The sequence below is a fragment of the Diabrotica virgifera genome, chromosome 3, assembly GCF_917563875.1.
Source record: "Diabrotica virgifera virgifera chromosome 3, PGI_DIABVI_V3a".
Lineage (NCBI taxonomy): Eukaryota > Metazoa > Arthropoda > Insecta > Coleoptera > Chrysomelidae > Diabrotica > Diabrotica virgifera.
This window is the reverse complement of record NC_065445.1, coordinates 205634843-205656112: the sequence shown is the minus strand read 5'-3', so window position 1 is coordinate 205656112 and position 21270 is coordinate 205634843. Positions and strand designations below refer to the sequence as shown.

The window sequence follows — 21270 nt, the reverse complement described above, 5'->3', positions numbered from 1 at the left end:
GCAAAAATTTGTTAAGATATGGCTTTTCTAAATTTGCATACACTCGTGATTATTGACTACTTCAAGTCCTTTTAACTACAGCCCTTTCAAAAATAAGCACTTTGAAACAATGAAACTTACAGACATAAACGACACATACACGAGTAAAACAACAAAAAGTGCATGATTTTTTAGTTATTTCACGTTAAAATAATAATTCACTTTGAAATTTGAGGGATATAAACCTATTTTACTTTAGCTAGATCTTTGTTTCTACTGGGTCTAGAGATTTCATGCATACATCATTTTTTTTTTCAATTTTTAATTTGCTATAATTTTATTAAAACTCTTTTTTTCAATAAAATACTTTTGAGTTATTTGTCAAAAACCGCCTAAAAACTTGTTTTTTTTTTGTTGAAAAATGAAGGTATTTACTCGAATAAAATAACTCGAAAGGTATTAACTTGGTGGAAAAGTGCTATAGAACAAAAGGTGCTTATAATTAGAAGTTTTATCCATTTCCGAACTTATTTGGAACATATATTCTTTCACCCATTATAAGGGGTGAAACTCAACCCCAGGACAAAATCACACAGAGGCCCAATATCATTTTCATTCTTTAACATGTTATCTATGTGTTTGTCAAATTTCATGTCAATCCAAGCGGTGCTTTAAAATTTAAAGCAAACACTGTGATTCAATCTATTATAAGTTGCTAGCCGTTGCTAATGGCAACGGACACAATAAATCACAGTCCTAACGAAAAATAAATCTCCACTACATTTTAAAAATCATTTTTAATAATTAAATGTATTTTCGGTTAAAATAATTTTTATTTTAAGATAACATAAGTTTTTCTTTAGTCAATTACTTTGAAATAATTTCTTAATTGTTATAAATAAAGTCACTTCGATTTAAGAAAACAAAAACAATTATCTCGGCTTCAGTTGGTCGTAGAAAATTGTTATTTGGTTTTGAATCTTTATTTTGTCTTCAGCAACAATAACCTGCAAGTTATAAACTCATAGGATGTACAGGGGCGGCTTCAGTTCTAAATGTTTATAACGAAATTTGCCCCCTTATTTTCAAACCCGAAATAAGAGGTTGGAAAATGGTATACGCATTTATCTACATTAGAATATGAAAATACAAGTCTTTAGAAGGAGAGTGGATCTTAGATTAACTCTGTACGATTTTTTTTTTCAAAAAGTTATAGCTTGGGACATTTGAACTCTTGGGATATACAAATTATAGTATCTAAGCAACAAGTTCACCAATCGGGCACTACAATTTTTTTTATGTTTAGTATTGAAATATTTTCATTTAAAAGCCTTAAAAAATACATAAAAGTTATTTTTACAATAAATAATGCAATTGCAAAAAACGGCCATTTTGGACCTTTCGCAGGTTGTTTTGCAATAACGTATTAACGAAATTAAACTTGCCATAGCTCAAATTGTAGGTTTTTTAATTTACTACAATTCTCTATTTAAAAGTTTTTCTCTAAAATGAATATCCTAAGCTGCAAAATTAAAAATCTTGAAAAATTGCAAAATTTAACAAATGAAAATCGTCATAAATAAAAAACCGCACAAAATTTTTGGTTACATTATAGTATAAGTTATTCCTGGGATCGTCCTTTACAGCACCTGATAGGTTTCAAAAATTCCTGAATTACTCACGTTTTTTCACCCACAGCCTGGGGTACTAATATTAGTCGAGCGGCAGCAATCTTTATGCCGACCACGAAAATCAAATTTAAGGTGAATGACCAATTTTGTTCCATTTTTATGTTTTCGAGGTCGCTGAATCCGAATATGAAGTTTATTTTTATCTAGATTGGGTGGAAGATGTTCAAAAATCAAATTTTATACAAAAATGCCGAAAATCAATTTTCATGATTTTTCAAATTTACCTCGCTGTATCTTTGGTGGCTGTAAATATTTCCTTTTGAAAATTGTAGTGTTTAATCTCTGAAGTATGTAGATAACAATGGGATTTGTCCTAAATATTTAAACACATTAAAAAAGGAATTGTTAGTTTTTAAATATTTTGTCATCATATTTCGTTAGTTTCATGTTTACTTAAAAAAGTTGAGTGACAAACTTTTTAGTTTATAATTTTAACCAATACAACAATAAAACATAATTCATTAAGAAGTTTTTTGGAAAATTTTAAGTCAAAATATACAATAGGAAAAAAGTTATGTTACTTCATAAACAAGCGGCACACCCCAAAACGCTTATATCTCGAGATCCTGACCACAGTGTGGTGAATGGCTAATTTTGATCATACTTTATGATTTTGATAACAAAAATTCGTTTTTTGCTCTTCTTAAGAATTTTGCAATATGCGGTTGCGTCATTCTTCTTCTGAACCGGCGAATTTGTCCTCAAACAACTTCTTGGGCCGTTTCTATATATGCTTCGGGTTATAAGTTTTATGGTGGGGAGAAAGGTCAAAAACAGATTAATAATAGCATAGGAATGTTAAAATCATAATAAATTGTATGAATAACAAGCTGAAAATGCGAGCATTATCATAACGAGAACTTTGTATATTTACGTATTTTATTTCATAATATGGAAAATTTCTATTAGGAAAAGTAGTTTAGAATTAATAATTATGTTTTAATGTGCAATTATATCATTCTAATTTAAATATTATGAACTATAAAGGTAGTTTACTCTTGATCGAAATTAATATTTTTTATATACCTCGTATAAAATTAATAAAATTTTTAATATGATAGTTGCATCATAAATCTTAGAACATGAAGAGCTTTTTATAAAGAATAACTTTTCTTCGTCAAATTAAAAATAAAAGAGGTATAAATGAAAATGTTGTTGGTATCCATAATTTGAGAAAAATCATCAAAATATTTCAAATCGTCATCAATATTTCAAATATTTCGTTCAAATATTTTTTCCATTAGGATGTAATTGCACATATCAGACCATAATTTTTTATACCAAACAATATTTTTTCATATACTGTCGGTTCGCTAAACTCAGACAAAACTGGCTAGTGATTTTAGTCAATAATTTTGCCAATTCGACAAAAAAAAATAATTTCTAAATAGTTAATAATTACTAAATAATTAGTAATTTTGCCAATTTTGGCAAAATTCTCAAAAAACAAAAAAATTACCTACTAAAATCACTAGCCAGTTGTGTCGAGTTTAGCGAACCGACTAGGTATATTTTAATTTCATAGCAAATGGAACAGTCCATTTATCATAAAGGGGAGGCCGTATACTGGTATAAACCTTTTTAAAACTGTTAATAAATTATTACTTTTAAATTATTATACTCAAATTGTATTTTTGAACATCTTATTTATTTTACATAATAATTAAATTCACTATCAAATGTCATTGATGTTTTATTAATACTTAATTTAAAATTTAGTTTTTAGTTTGACATTCACGAAGTGTCAAACTCAAATGTAAATAACCTTTGCTTAACAAATGGCAATTTAAAAACTAGCCTACTTAATAGCTACGATTTCAGCTGGACGTTTAGTGTGTCGGTAGAAAATAAACCGATTGTGACGTCACATTTAAGATTTTGAGGTCGATTTTCCCGAAGACGGTTAGAAATATCGAAATGCCGTGTTCAGATTTGGATTCAGAAGAAAAAACTACATGAGAATCCATCGATAAATCTGATCTGAATATTGCAGGAGCGGCAACGCAATAACACACACACTTTTGCGAATTTATAAACGAAATGTTTTCGTTTAGTCCATTCTTTCACGGTTTTTGCTCTAAAGGCTATAGCGGGATAAGATGGTCAAAAATGCCCCCGCACCGATCAGCCCCGCTACTTATGTTTTCGATAAAGAATATAAAATTATGACCTCATGCAAATTTTTAGCTTCCCAGAGGTCCTAAAACGTCTTAAATCGAGAAAAGGAGAATTTTTAGGTTTTATTTTTTTGTGAGCGCAATTTTACTTTAAAAATCTGAAAAAATTCAAGAACTTGTATCTTTCGAATCGAATACAAAACAACCTAATTTTTTTCAGATTTTTGTAATGAAAAATAAGCCCAGGAAATTTTTTTTAAATTTTCAAAACATTTTTAGGTTATGATAATATGGTTTGGCCAACTTTTAAATAGAATTTTTTGAGTACTTTTTGCCGTTCTTTTAAATGGCAGAGGCAGAATTTTTAATATATGAGCGGAAAGACCGAAAAAATCGAAAAAACCGTTTTTGGCTGTCTCGAGATGCATCTCGGGAAAGCCAATTTTAGGATTTAGGATCCTGACTATAACAACTCAAAAAGAACTAAAATTGTGAATTTTGTCATAAAATTTGGTATGTGGGGTTATAATAATATTTGGAACAACTTTTACAAATAACTTTTATCGATATCTGTAACGCGAAGCAAATCGAATCGCATATCGAAAATTCACCCCGTTTGTGGATTCGCAGTAGGCCGCGATTAAAATTTAAAGTTCAGTTGACTATTTTAAAAATTATGAACGATCACCCTGTATGACTGTGCAAAATTTCAAATCTGTATATATTTTTATAGCCGAAACATAGGGGTGTCTTCATCTTAAATGCGACACACTGTATCTTATCAATTTGATAATTTATTGCAACTAATATAGTCGTATTTTTTATAGAAACAAAATATACATAATATAATATACAGAATTAGTTTTATGTATGGAAACCCTCAATTATTTCCGAAATGGCTTGCACGATTTTTATGGATTGTGGTGTGTTGGGGTTTTCTAATGTGGCCGATATTATAGTAATACTTACATTGTTGTCAGATCTTCCGTTTTTCTGAAAATCTAATTAACTTTGTTATTTCAAATGGAACACCCTGTATATTTTTTGCGTTTTGAAGTCCTTAAGAAATACTGATTATTGTCCATGTTTTATTCCCTATACCTAAAGGCAATAATTTAGGAGTTATTGCTATATTTATTTAAAAAAACATTTTAAACAAATTATAAAAATCAATTTTTTCGGCCTGCGTAGACATTATTTTACGTTCTTTGGACCATTGGGAACAAAAAAGTTCTCTTGTAATTTTTCTCTAAAATTAATCGTTTTCGAGTTATAAATAATTTAAATAATTTAAAACTGAAAAGAAATCGAATAATTACGATTTTCAAGGTTAAAAAACACAAATCAAAAATATTATTTTTGAAACTGCCAAGTATAGAAATTCAAGCTAAAGCCTTATTTTATCAGTTACCAATAAGTAATTTGAGCTTGTTTCTCGTCCTCTCGTATGCGCTCATTAACATTTATTAAAAAGCAACGTTTTAGAATAAAACGTGCCAAAAATTTTTATAGCGAGTCCCTGGAAGAAGGGTTTGGGTACTCCGCAGTTTCAAAAATCATGTTTTTTATTTTTGTTTTTGAACCTTGAAAATCGTCATTATTCGATTTTTTTCAGTTTTAAATTGTTTAGAACTCGAAAACGATTAACTTTGGAGAAATATTACAAAAGACCTTTTTTTGTTCCCAATGATCCAAAGAACGTAAAATAATGTCTACACGAGCCGAAAAAATTAATTTTTATAATTTCTTTAATTTTTTTTAAATAAATGTACCAATAACTCCGAAACTATGGCATTTAGGTATAGAGAATATAACATACAAAATAATCAGTATATCTTAAGGACTTCGAAACGCAAAAAATATACAGGGTGTTCTATTTGAAATAAGAAAGTTCATTAGATTTCCAGAAAAACGGAAAATCTGACAACAATGTAATTATCACTGTAATATCGGCTGCATCAGAAAACCCCTACCCACCAAAACCTATGAAAAACGTGCAAGTCGTTTCCGAGATGCTTGAGGGTTTTTATACATAAAACTCACTCTATTTATTATGATAATTATAATATTATATTAATACGCATTAATTGGTTTATTATTTCAATGCAATCAATTTGAACTTTTTATGATAAAATTAGTGAATTAGTCAGTATTCTCACTGTATATTTTGAATCTATAAAAAATACGACTATATTAGTTGCAATAAATTATCGACTTGATAAGATACAGTGTGTCGCATTTAAGATGAAGACACCCCTATGTTTCGGCTATCAAAATATATACAGATTTGAAATTTTCAATACAGGTCATACAGGTTGATGGTTCACAATTTTTAAAATAGTCAACTGAACTTTAAATTTTAAACGCGGCCTACTGCGAATCCACAAACAGGGTGAATTTTCGATATGCGATTAGATTTGCCTCGCGTTACAGATATCGATAAGTTATTTGGAAAAGTTGTTCCAAATATTATTATACCCCACATACCAAATTGTATGACAAAATTCACAATTTTAGTTTTTTTTCAGTTGTTGTATCACTACATCAGGATCCTAAATCCTAAAATTGGCTGTCCCGAGATGCATCTCTAGACAGCCAAAAACGGTTTTTTCGATTTTTTCGTTCTTTCCGCTCAGATATTAAAAATTCTGCCTCTGCCATTTAAAATAACGGCAAAAAGTACACAAAAAAATACTATTTAAAAGTTGGCCAAATCACATTAACTCATTTTTCATTACAAAAATCTGAAAAAAATTAGGTTGTTTTGTATTCAAAAGATACAACCTCTTAAATTTTTAAAGTAAAATTGCGCTCACATAAAAATAAAACCTAAAAATTCTTCTTTTCTCGATTTAAGACGTTTTAGGACCTCTGGGAAGCTAAAAATTTGCATGAGGGCATCATTTTATATCCTTTATCGAAAACATAAGTCGCGGGGCTGATCGGTGCGGGGGCATTTTTGACTATCTTATCTGGCTATAGCCTTTTAAAGAACCGCTTGGATTGACATGAAATTTGGCATACGTATAGCTTACATGCCAAAGAAAAAAAGTGATATTGTGCCGATGTGTGCTTTTGCCCTGGGGGTGACTTTCACCCCCTATTGGGGGTGACTTTCTCCCCCTATTGGGGGTGAAAAAATATATGTCCAAAATAAGTCCGGAAATGGGTAAACTGACTAATTTTAAGTAACTTTGGTTCTATAGAGCTTTTTCGCCCACTCAACACTTTTCGAGTTATTTGCGGGTGAATATGTTCATTTTTCAACAAAATAACCACATTTTTAGACGGTTTTTCGCAAATCACTCAAAAAGTAATTATTTTGTCGAAAAAAAAGTTCTTAGCAAAAACATAGCTTATAAAAAAGTAAAAAAAAATGGTGTATGCGTTAGGTCACTGGATCTCGTAGAACCAGAGTTATAGCCAATGAAACATAGATTCATATTCACCAAATTTCAAATAGAATATTTCGACGTGAAATATCCAAAAAATTAAGCAGTTTTTGGGGAAAACCCATTATAACTTTTTTAAAGTGTTTAAAAAAGCTTTATTTCTGTTTTTACAAAAAGTTTCTAGCATTAAAGTTAAGCAAGTTAAGCTCAAAATAAAGTGGGTCCCTTTTGTTTTTGCAAAAAAAAATCGGGAAGACCACCCCCTAATTAGCAACTTAAATGAAATTAATCGTTACCGCTCCACAAGTTGTTTTACTTATGTTGTGCTTATATGATCTGTAAGTTTCATCGATTTAAAGTGCTTATTTTTGAAAAAATTTGGTTTCAAAATAAAATTTTCAAAAATTAAAATTTTTAAAAACATGCTTTTTTTCAAAATAACTTAGAAATTGTTAGAGATACCAAAAATCTCGAAAAACAAGAAAAAGTCAGATTTACTTTTCTAAATATCATGTATTTTTTTGTTTTTCTGTTAGACAAAAATTGATTAAGATTTGGTGTTTCTAAATTTGCATACATTCGTGATCAGTGACTCGTTCAACCCCTTTTAACTACAGCCGTTTCAATAATAAGGACTTTGAGCCGATGAAACTTACAGATCATATAAACAATATATACACGAGTCAAGAAACTTGTGAAGTCGTAACGATTAAGTTCATTTAAGATACTAATTAGGGGGTGATTTACTCGATTTTTTTACCAAAACCAAAAGGGACTAACTATATTTTGAGCGTAACTTGTTTAATTTTGATGCTAGAAATTTTTTTTATAAAACAAAAATGAAGCTTTTTTAAACACTTTAAATAAGTTGTAATGAGTTTTCCACGAAATGTGCTTCGTTTTTGGTTAATTCACGTTGAAATATTCTATTTGGAATCTGACGAATAAGAACCTATTTTTCATTAGCTATAACTGTGCTTTTACTAGGTGTAGAGACGTGATATATACACCATTTTTTAAAAATTTTTACAGGCTATATTTTTGCTAAGAATGTTTTTTCGACAAAATACTTACTATTTGAGTTATTTGCGAAAAACCGTCTAAAAGCGTGGTTATTTTGTTGAAAAAATGAACATGTTCACTGCCAAATAACTCGAAAAGAATGGACTTAGTGAAAAAACTCTATAGATCAAAAGTTACTTAAAATTAGCCAGTTTATCCATTTCCTTTCTTCGGACGAATATTTTTTCACCCCCAAGAGGGGGTGAAAAACACCCCCAGGGCAAAAGCACATATCGGCACAATATAACTTTTTTTCTTTGTCTTGTTAGCTATGTGTACGCCAAATTTCATGTCAATCGAAGCGGTTCTTTAAAATTTAGAGATTTTGCAATATTTTAACGTTAAAGAACGGACTAGTTGAAAAATATATTTATATAGATAGAAAAGTAAGCCTAACTTTTGTTTTTATTATATCCCTATGAGCATTCGAGAATCTGGTCAAGTTTGGAGCGCTGTAACACTTATATAAATAAATAGAATTAAACAAAATTATAGTAGAAATTGTTCGCTGAAAAACCCTCTACAAAATTACTATAATGTTATTTTATTTTAAAATGAACTGAAAAAAAGTTATAGCCTCCAAAACGAATCTTGTTAAAAACTTTTTACATATTTTTGTTTATATCTTTTTTGTTGGTCACTTGACGATAAAAAGTGATAGAAATAAAATTGTAGAAAATTTAATTTGCTACATTTTATGTGTAATTAGATTTTCCGTAGGGTTAGTAGTTTACGAGATATAGCGCGAAACCCCTTTGCACACCTTCTCCAAGATGGCGGCCGGGGGACAAGGGTGGAGACCCCAAAAACTTGAATTTAAGCTTCTACTGATCCCCCCTACATATTAAAGAAATAAAATTGACTCTTCTAACAAATGCAAGGTACGGCTTAAAAAATGTAACATTTTAATGGAGTATAAATATTTAAATTTTTTTAGTTCCGGGCATATTTGAGAAAGAGCATAAGTCAATTATAATTATTGAAGATGCCACCTAACTTTATCTGCAAAAATCCGAATGCCACCTCTCACATCCACCTCAAAACAGATCCGCCCTCGTCTACAAGAAAATAAGTTAAAATCAGAATAAAAAGCGAAACATCTGAAAAATCAACTTCAAGAAATGAGTAAAACAGAGATGTTGTTCTCTCACCTTTGCTGTTCAACGTTTACTCTGAGAAGATATTTAAGAAAGGTTTGGAAGACACCTCTGATGGTATAATTATAAACGGGCAATATATAAATAACCTACGATACGCTGATGACACGGTCATTGCAACGCCTAATGTTGCAAGCACTGCAACGCCTAATGTTGCAAGCAGTGCAACGCCTAATGGACCGAGTAACGACAGAATGTAGACTTTGGAATGAAATTGAATATAAAAAAGACAAAAACTATGCTCATCAGCAAGAACCAAAACAGAAGGGAAAGGTCAACGTTGACGGAATATAGGTCTGGATACCGCGTATGAAAAAAAAGTTGATTAATAGCAAGCTGAAAATTTGTTATATTTGTTGATATATGGGAACACTGGAACAGGGGTAGTTTTAATTGTGAAACAGGTTAAAAATTTGGAACGGTCAGACCACGAAAACGGCAAATTTATTTTGTCCGACAGAACAGACTTAAACTCTCCGAACAGATATTAAACTCTCATGCAAAAATCAGACTGCTATTTATCACCTGTTATAATTCCTGTCATTTGACATATTTTACATGTTCCACTCATTAAAACGCCCATTTGGTGATAAATAGCAGTCTGATTTTTGCATGAGAGTTTAATCTCTGTTCGGAGAGTTTAAGTCTGTTCTGTCGGACAAAATACATGTGCCGTTTTCGTGGTCTGACTGTTCCAAATTTTTAACCTGTTCCACAAATAAAACTTCTCCTGTTCCAGTGTTCCCATATATAAAAGTTTGTCCGACTAGACACCCTTAAGCTATTAACAAAGCTATTAACAACTTTTTTTTCATACGCGGGATCCAGACCTAATAAGTCTGGAAAGAGTAACAAGAATAACCTACTTTGGAAATAATCTTGATGAAACTTAGGAACACTCACTAGAGATAAGAAGATGTGTGGAAACGGTTGCAGTGTTTTACAAAATGCAAAAATTTTTATACAACCGCCAGCTGGGTATCTCATTGAGAACTAGAATACTTAAGTGCTATATTTTTTACACCTGCTCTATGGTATTGAAGCCTGGGCAATGACATAAGCAACACAAAAAAGAATCCAAAGCATTCGAATTCTGATGTCACCGTAAAATGCTCAGAATATCCTACATGAGCCATACGACAAAGCGGAAGTCTTGCGGAGGATGAATTAAGAAAGGGAGTTTATGCTTATAATAAAGGAACGAAAAACATAATATTTTAGTCACATCGTTAGAAATTAAATGTATGAACTAATCCAACTTATAACCGAAGGTAAAATCAATAGCAAAACGGTAACAGGAAGAAGCCGCAACTCTTGGCTTAAAAACCTACGACAATGGACGAATATGATCTTCAAAGAACTATTTTCAGGGCGGCTGCAATAAGATTAAATGGGCAAATGTAATGGTCTAGGTCCTTAACACTAGAAGCACCAACATTTTTGCATACCTAGAAGCACCGGACCGGTGAAGAAGAAGGGTATTAAAATGTTCTATCGCCAGTCGTTTTCGTATCGTTTCTTTAATTGAAAAAAAAACCTATATTGAGTTAACACCTACTAGCAAAAGACATTTAGTTAATTCAAATAAATTATTTAATTATTTAAGCACAATTTATGTAGTAACAAAATTTTTTAATTTTGCTTGTACAAGACCTACACAAAATTTTTTTCATAGGTACCTATACTGCCGTGCTAAGCCCAAAGGCGGGAACTGATTTTTTATCGAAAATGAGATTTTTGTATTTTTAGGTAAAATAGGGTATTTAGTATATATTTATAAAGTTTTTGGAGTTGTAGAAGCATTATATTTTAAATAAAATTGCAATTCTGTTAGCGGTATCTACACTTTTCAGTTAAAATACTAAGCCATTTGGCGGCAAATGTTAAATACTATGGCGTTTTGACGGTATCTGCTACAGTTGCCGTCCATATACCTTAGCATATTCCACTTACCGCTAATCTACTTTCAAGAATGCTACGCCTATATTTAGAAACCGCCAAATCGCCTTAGTATTACAAAGTAAATTCGGCCTAACTTTACAATAAATTATTGTGTTAGTTAAAAGAGTTGTGTGTGTGTGTTCACAAAGAGGGGATGGTATTAGATAGTTAGTAAAAGAAATAATTAGCGAGGATGGTAAGAAATTTTCGAGTTTATTATATCTATTGAAATGTATTTTCATTTTTGTTTATAATATTTCAAGAATTAACCAAATTATGTTGTCCTAAACAATATGAATCTGCCCCAAGTGGATGATTTTTTATATCTTAAATTAGGCAGTAAGAGATTTTCATATTTAAAAAATATGTCTTTTTTTAATTAGGTTTTAAAAACTTAATAATATATCCACAGGCTGTCCACAAACATTTTTAGAAAAAGAGACTTAAAATAGGTATTATGTTTTTTTAGAAAATCAAGTAGAGTCGAGTAAGAGTTGTGAACCACGAGGTGATACCACTGAAGACAATATTGTAGAAAGAGAAAAATTTATTGTAAAGCAATTACAAGAGGTGAAAAAAAACTATGTTCAGCCTATACAGGCGCAAGGTTTGTTTCATACTTTGTGTCAAGGTTTGTTTCAGTTTTCTGTATGTTTAAACCCTTTGTTGGTCGTACATGGGATTAGAATTAGCAGTCCCATTGATTGCATTTTTATTTTGTTTAAATACAAGCTAATATCATTGTTTAACGAGATAATGTCTAGTAGTCTAGTTATACAATGCTATTATAGATACGGGATTGTAGATTTGGGATATCTTTATTTAATCTTTTGAGAATTCTTTACGTAAGTTTTATACAAAAATGCTGGTTTTATTCCTTTATAAATTTTCTAAGAATGCGTCAGGTACCTGGATAATAATCCAAAAATTTGTTTGCATATTTTAAAAATCTTATATATCCCATAATTAGGTATTTTTCGGTCTAAAAGACAATGGTCATCATATTTTAATCATAACATATAACTAGTTTGTACAATACAACTAATAAAATGTTTGCCCTAATTACTGTAAATTATGGTATTTTCCCAAATATAATATTGTGAAGTACCCAATAATATAACAATACATAATAATATTAGGGCAGGTGTCGGCGATCATAAAAATCTTGAAGCTCTATAATAACTCAGGCCTGTCGTAAAATAGCAAACCTTTGTCGCTAAGAAACAAAATAAAAATAGCTGAGAGAGTCAAAAGTATGGTTTACAATCACATTCACAGTTAAAGAATTCTTTAAAACGGTTCAGCAGATGTTTAAACATCTATAACAATCTGAACGAATTCTGTTTAGTATAAGTACAGTTCTGCCCAAAATATTAGACGCACTATAAAAGATTTTATAAAAAATGTTAATTATGAGGTAATACCATTGTACTGTAATACTAAATAGGTTTTGTATATGTACCAGACACAAATTATGTTGTTTGGTGGTCTATTAAATTGTCTATATTGAATCACAAATAGAACATTAATATTAATGAACCAATATGTATTTATTGACTCTTGAAAGAAACAGATATAACTACAATTAAATATTGTCAATTTGTTGTTGTCATATTGTAGCTCAACAAAATAATAACACTTAATAGTACTTTAATTCTTTCAATTTAATAAACTGTAATATACAGAAAAGCTTTTTATTTCATATCAATCACAACTGTAAACCACATACCGCTAATAGGCTTAGTTTTATAGTAAGTTTTGATAAAACGTTTTAGCGGTATCTACCTCTTTTTATATAAAACTTTGTTTTAAAATATAATTAATGGTTCCCTTAATAAACTGGGGCATATATCCATGCATAAAAACTATTAGCTAGTCCATAAATCCCTTACGGGCCAAAATTGTAGCACTCAATTTTGAAATCGATTTTGCCACCATTTTGTGAAATGTTAGTTACCGCCTTTGGGCCTAGCACGGCAGTATATGACTAATATGTTTTATTTTAGTTTTAGTTCCCAGTTTTCCACTTCTTCTTCTTCAGGTGCTATATCTGCTACGGAGGTTGGCAATCATCATAGCTATTTTAATTTTTGAGTCAGTAGCTCTGAATAGCTGTTTTGAGCTGCATCCAAACCTCAGCCATGAAATTTGTCTTCTTCCGATGCTTCTTCTACTATCTACCCCTCCTTGCCTTATGAGTCATAGGATGCCATACTTCTCGCTCCGCATCACATGTCCGAGATATTTTAGCTTTTGTCACTGCCTACGTTTATTATTTGATTGAGGTGTTGTATCTCTGATTTGTTTCCGTTGATATTGTCCTGCAAAATTAGTCAGATGATCTTGTCGCAATTCTTCTGCTAACTGAGGTAGGAAAGTTTGCCCAGATATTTGACAACCAGTAACTTCCTAATACAGAATCCAAGCATTTATACCTACCATATCTAAGATATTTAAAAAAGCCTGCAACGGCCATCTTCTTGAAGCTGATTTGGTTGAGCACTGTATGGCCATCTGATCTACAACGTCTACTCCGTATTTTGTATGGCTGTAGTAGGTAATGGTTTTAGGTTCCTTCTTTCTGTCTATGCCTATTTCAATATTGTATGAGTATAGAGAATTCAGTGCTAGAATATTTTTGATCATTTTTCTCTCGTACACCTGGTTTCCCTGGTTACCTCAAGTCTTCGTGTATGAAAATTTTTGATTTGTATAATTCTATCTTTTCGTTTTTATTGACGGAAGAATACCCTTTCTTCCTCGGTATATCGTTCCAGTACTGCTGGTAGCCTTCTTTCATAATACTTTTTATGTATCGTAACATTTCTTCCCTTATTCATAAATGGGCCAATTAGACGGCTAATTATATGTTCCCCTAGAAGTTGATTGTCTGGTCGTTGTTTATCTTTCCGTATGTAAGGAAATCCGTACAATAAATATTTGGACTAGACATTAGCAGTTCGCCAGAATTTGATTCCAAACTTATCGGGTTTATACGCCATGTACTGGGTGAAGTGACATCTTGCTTTTGTGGGAAAAAACTGTTTGTCGATAAATATATTTTAGCCAGTTGTAGGTGTAGCAAAATATACAATTCTCTATAAATAAGTTCCATATTGCCGACGCAAGTGCAAATTTATATGTTGATCATCGCTCAGATGTGGTACTTCTCCTCCGTAATAAGGACCGCATTTTTTTTTCTAGGTAGACACCAACATATTCAACAAAAATTACACTAAGTACCTACCTGCAAAAGGGAACTTGCACGTAGGTACTTAGTGTAATTTTTGTTGAATATGTTGGTGTCTAGAAAAAAATGCGGTCCTTATTACAGAGGAGAAGTACCAGTTCTGAGCGATGATCAACAGATAAATTTGCACTTGCGTCGGCAATATGGAAATTATTTATAGAGAATTGTATATTTTGCTACAACCCTCTGTATCACTACTTATTCATAGTTATTCTAGAAACTTAAAAATCTAGGACTTTGGTACATCTATTTAATAGATGTAGCAAAGTCCTAGATTTTTAAGTTTCTAGAATAACTATGAATAAGTAGTGATACAGAGGGTCAAAAATAGAAAGCAGTCAAAATGACCGCCCTGCTGCTTCTAGGTATATATTAACACATCTCAAAAAGTAATTACACTATACTAAATTTACAATCAAGATGCAGTAGAAATAAACAAACCAAGACACGTTAAATGCTACTACGAGCACTCCCGAATCATAATTTTACAATGTACTTATATAAATTGTAAATCCGAAATCATGATTTCCAAAGTTTATACATTGTAAATTATGATTCGGGAGTGCTTCTAGTAGAATTTAACGTGTCTTGGTTTGTTTATTTCTACTGCATCTTGATTATAAATTTAGTATAAGTACCTGTAAAGGAGGAATTATAATCCTCAAGTAGATCTAGGACAAGTTCTAAATTATCAACTTTCTAAAACAAGAATAAGTATTACAGAGGGTCAAAAATAGAAAGCAGTCAAAATGACCGCTCTGGTGCTTCTAGTGTTAAGGATATGGTACCATAAGAAGAAGAAACGCTTAAAGTATTGATAAGTTTCCCTCGAAAAGTGCTTAATTTTTTGGCTATTTCACATTGAAATATTCGATTTGAAATTTGACGAATAAGGGACCTATTTTTTATGAGCTACACTGTGATTCTACTGAGTCCATTTGGTTTTAGAGGTTACACTTTTCTTACTAAAAATATTTTGTCGATAAAATACTTTTTGAGTTATTTGCAAAAAAACCGTCTGAAATTGGGAGTCTTTTGTCGAAAAATGAACATTTTAACTCGCAAATAACTCAAACGTATTGACTTCTCGGGAAGTGTGTGAGTGAAACAACTCGGTAGGATAAAAATTACTTTTGTTGCTTACGAGAAGAGGTAGTTTTCAACCCAAAGTAAGGGCAACCGTGGGCTGAAAAGTAGAGGGCAAGAGTCCATATTTTACAAATTTAGAGGGTAAGAATACACTCCAAAATGGTCATTTACCTGGCTATTATGACAAACATGGGAAAAAATTATCTTGTGATTAGTCGTTAATCACATTAAGACCATGTAGAGTGCGCAATTTAGAAAAATATTATCAATTTGACAACCAAATAGGTCTTTCATTACCGGTTACGGTTTTAACATCCCATTTTACTCATAAATTATTATTAGAGCGTTTATTAAAATGCATTAAAATAATCATAAAATAATGTGCTTACTGCTATTAAAAATGTGTTGATTTCATCCGTTATTTCTTGTTCAGAGAATTTAGTATTTTTATAAATAAGATCTAAAAATGAAATACCATCGCGATGTTTACCTAAAAATAAAACATACCTACTTTTAGCTAAAAAAAACTTATAAATTCTGTAACAAAATTTGTCCATCACATCGTGTGGCATAGTAGGTACCTAATTAAAGAATTCATCAACTATTTCATCACACCCAGACGAATGACATCACTAGTTTGATTCATATGCCAACAAATCATAATTTAAAAATAAAAATCGAACTGTTTCGGAATTGCTCTCAAAAATCTACTATTCTCAAAAAAATTATTTATTCCATCATTTAGCCCCTCTCTATATACCTAGGACAATCACTAAATTAAATAAAGAAAATCAGATCGAAGAAATAAAGAAAATAATAAGATTGGCCTGGCCTAATTTGAACAATTGTCTTTTATTCAAAAGAACAAAAAATACCACCAATACATAAAAACAAGAGTCTTCAATCGATGTATACTCCCTGTTGTCATATATGGCTCTCAGAAATAGACGTTTGCAAAGAAAATTATGGAAAAAGTGTCAAAGACAGAAAGATCCATGGAAACAAAAATGCTCAAATTTAAACTATCAGACAGGAAAAGAAGCGAATGGATCCATAACAAAACAAAAGTGAAAGATGTCTCAACTCAAATAGCAAAGCTTAACCCATTAGCGCCCAGCGTTACCATATGGTAACCTAAAACACATGATTTTTAAAAATTCTGTGGTATGCCCATGGAATTAGGCAGCCATATATTTTGAGAACTATGGTTTCTAGGAATACTTCAGGCACCCATAAAACGTAACGGATTCGTATTTTAGCCTTTTCTCAACCGTCGAGAGATAATCATATGACAGTGTGGTTTAAATTTATAGAAAAAGATGGACATCCGTTTTGCGTAAGCAATTTTTGATAGTCTTCTAGCAACTATATTTGCATAATAAAAAAAACTAAGTTTATTATACCCCAACTTATTATAAATTGTTGTATTTTATCAACAATTAAATGTAGCGAATTCGGTAGGAATAGTCAAAGTAGGCCGTTACCATATGGTTGCGGTGGGCGCTTACGGAGTCATAATCTTATTTTTTTTTTTCAGTCTTGGATTTTAGTTAGCAGAAGTGATAGTGTTACTGGTGCGATAAAAAGATAACTCTGTTGTTACAATAGCATCTACGAGTTGTGATGATTCAGCATTGGGGACGGTAAAAAGATTTTCTCATGAAGAAAAATGCCACATTCAAGTAAGTCGGCCCCACTATATTGCTGAATACAACAAAATATGGTGGGTACCGACTGGATGGATCAAGGTGTTTCAACCTACCTAGTAGCAATTTGCAGTAAAAAATATATCATTGCTTTCGTTTAGGAGAGAATTGGCCCAAGTTCTTCTCGCAAGATATGGAAGTCGTCCCTTATATACAGGAAGACCTAGTCTACATAGACAGAACTTGCCAGATCTTCGTTTTGATCGCTTCGACCATTTGTTACATCAAGCAGTAGAAGGCGATGTGCTGGAGACAGATGTACAACATCTGGACGAACAATGTGTAAAAAATGCAACGTTGGTTTATGTGTTAATTATTTTATAGGATACCACACCAGAAGATGAAAATATTGTTAAACAAATATTTAAAACAAAATTAAAAACTTTGGTTTCAGCGATACTAAAAATTCCTTAAGCGCCCAGCGTTACCATATGGTAACACCATATAATTTTTTTAAAAAAAGACAGGAAACCGAAAAACTTGTTTTTTGGATTAAATTATTAACATTTTCATCAAATTAACCCTAAAAGTAAAGATTTTTAAATAAAAAAAAAACTTGGGCGTTAATGTGTTAATTAGAAGTTTGCCGGATGTATCCTAAGGCAGAAGGATAAAAGATGGACTAAGACGATTATATATTGGAGACCGTGGCACCACAAACGAAAAGGGGAAGGCCACAATCAGATGGCCAAGTCAGATGACTTCAAGAAACACGCCGGGTCAAAATGGATGCAAACAGCTCAAGGAATAGAAGAAGGAAAAGAAGGCCTACATCCAAGGATGTTTAGGTAGTAGGCTGTTTAGATAGATATGTAGATAGAAACCCACTATACTAAAAAAATATTACCTTGGACAGCCAACGCAATATCATCTTCAAAACTTGAGTTCCCTCTAGTTGATTCATATTTCCTCTTTGTATTTGCTATAAGCTACAAGAATACGTGTTATTGCCGTCATTGTCATTTTTCACAATAGTACTTACAGTAGATGAGAAGTCTTTAGCAATTTTAAATGCTTTATCAAACTCTCTGCTCATTGGATATAATCTCCAAGTAAATCTCAATTGATGCCAGACATGGAGCATCCTAACACTTATTATTTCCATTAGTCTGAAATTAATAAACAAAATAGTTATTTTCCTAACTAGTGCGGAAAGTGATACTTTCACGCACGAGACTGCCGTTGACCAGAACGACGCGATAGCGGAGTTCGGGCAAGCAGTCGAGTGCGGGGAAGACACTTTCCGCATGAGTTAGGAAGAATATTTTTTCTAGGGCCGTTTGTACGTTTGGAAAAAAGCCACAAAAAATAGAGTCATATCCATTTTTATTTAGGAGTGAAAATACACAAATTAATTCTTTGACAAGGTTGTCAAAACCAAACTTTCAATATAATGGGTTACCACGACGTCGATATTGGTTTCCATGACGACGATTTAAAACCATTGTAATTGTCTACTGATTTGACTTTTAAATATTATGTCAAAATAATTGTATTTCATCGAATTATTTCGTTATAGTATATTATTCAACGAGCATGTAATGATGGCTATTACTCACGATGATGAAGTTTGCGACACAAAGTGAGCAATAGCCATTACATGCAAGTAGATTACTATACTTTTTCTACGAACTTTTTTATTTTAATTAGTAAAAAATATAATTATAAACTACTCGAGATTTAAATTATAATAATTTAAAAAATACCTAAATGCTGTGTACCCCTAGGCTGAATAATTGGTTGCCTACTATTACCAAATTCTTATTTATTGTAAAAATACAACAAGAAAGAGTCAATCCAAGTTCTATTCGTTTCTGAAAAATTATAAGCATAAATTTGTACCTACTGTCAGTGAATCTAATAAATAGGAAATGGCTATTGTCGGTGGACATATTTTTCATATAGTTATAATGTGTATTTACATTTAACTATATTTAATATTAGTATATTATTCAACGAGCATGTAATGATGGCTATTACTCACGATGATGAAGTTTGCGACACGAGCCGTAGGCGAGTGTCGTAATTCATCAGAGTGAGTAATAGCCATTACATGCGAGTAGAATACTATACTTTTTCTACGACCTTTCTTTGTTTTAATTAGTAAAAAATTTAATTATCAACTACTGGAAATTTAAATTATAATAATTTACAAAAATACCTAAATGCTATTTACCCCTAGTACGTGGCTGAATATTTGGTTGCTTACTATTACCAAATTCTTATTTATTGTAAAAATACAACTAGAAATAGTCAATTTAAGTTCTATTCGTTTCCGAAAAATTATAAGTTTAAATTTGTACCTACTGCCAGTGAATTTAAGAAATAGAAAATGGCTGTTGTCGGTGGACGTATTTCATATAGTATTTAACTATATATAATATAATAATATATCTACTATACATAATATGTTACAACATATTTAACACAATATAACTTGAAAAATAAACACAATGTTAGTTATAAATTCCAATTAACATAAACAAAATGCGCTAATGTCACTGTCACTAAAATAAATGATAAACGTCAAAATTTTTAGTAAACAAGATATAAACGTAAAAAATATACTGACATTGTTACAGTTAAAATTCCTTTAAAAATTTTTCGAAGTTATTTATTGATATAATTTACAATAATTATTGTATTAAATAAACAAGTTTAAGTAATTTTATTTGCAGTTTATATACGATTAATATTAAAAGCGGCATGCGCCACTTGAATCTAACTTCAGCCCGTGAGTAATGACCCGTGATTAACTTCAGCCCGTGAGTAATGAATTATTACTTACGGGTACAGTAATGGGTGCTATTATCTATGAAAAAATGGCGAATAATGAGCATGTTATTAAACGGTCGTAGAAAAAATAATATAACTATACTTATATAATATGTTACAACATATTTAATACAATATAACTTGAAAAGTAAACACAATATTAGTTATAAATTCCAATTAACACAAACAAAATGCGCTAATGTCACTGTCACTAAAATAAACGATAAACGTCAAAATTTCTAGTAAACAAGCTATAAACGTAAAACATATACTGACATTGTTACAGTTAAAATTCATTTAAAAATATTTAGAAGTTTATTATTGATATAAATTACAATAATTGTTGTATTAATAAACAAGTTTTAAGTAATTTTATTTGCAGTTTATATACGATTAATATTAAAAGTGGCATGCGTCACTTGAAGCTAACTTCAGCCCGTGAGTAATGACCCGTGAGTAACTTCAGCCCGTGAATAATGAACTATTACTCACGGGTACAGTAATGAGTGCTATTATGTATGAAAAAATAGCTAATAATGAGCATATTATTAAACGGTCGTAGAAAAATTTCATTAAATTATGAACACAATAAGATACATTTGAAATAAATTAGTAAACAATATCTAAATATTAGTTTATTGCATGTATTATAGTATATCATAATGCCATATTAGAAGGTATTCTACTTTTCCGCAAGCCGCCGTGCGGGAAAATTTACTTTTACGCACGCCGTGCGGGAGAATGCAACTTTCGGAAACGAAATTCGTGCTAGAGAGTGGCTGTTTAAGCACGGCCGTAGAAAAATAAATCACAAATTGATTGTGCATCCCTCTGAATCGAAAACAAGCAAAATCATCTTTTACTGTTCTATCTTTACTCAGACTTAAGTACTAGGAAGTTTCTTTCTGTCCTTTTCCTGGAAGAATGAAAACGGAATGTGATTGCATATAGTGAAGTCCTTTTTGTTTTCTATATTAGTCGTCTGCGGTCTTAAAAATTGTAAAAGTCGCAGATTAAGGATTAAGGATTAAGGTGACAAAGGATTAAATATCATCCATTCTATCTGTGTCGCTGTTTGGAATTCAGGAAAATGGCCATCTGATTGGTGTAC

General features: G+C 31.2%; 1 protein-coding gene across 20 annotated transcripts in view; it reads right to left on the bottom strand.

Annotated features, from left to right (window-relative positions):
* LOC126882335 (cytochrome P450 4C1-like) overlaps window positions 1-21270 on the bottom strand; it is a 389204-nt gene that overhangs the window by 69672 nt on the left and 298262 nt on the right. For 10 of the 20 annotated variants that reach the window (XM_050647227.1, XM_050647219.1, XM_050647230.1 and 7 more), the window contains 3 exons: window positions 18367-18493; window positions 18232-18313; window positions 16068-16168 (listed from right to left, as the gene is read on the bottom strand). The exons of 8 other annotated variants lie outside the window; for them this stretch is intronic. In XM_050647227.1, coding sequence (XP_050503184.1) covers window positions 16068-16168; window positions 18232-18313; window positions 18367-18493 — 310 coding nt within the window. The remainder of the gene's footprint in view (window positions 1-16067; window positions 16169-18231; window positions 18314-18366; window positions 18494-21270) is intronic. 2 more of the 20 variants (XM_050647224.1, XM_050647221.1) reach the window with 2 other exon arrangements.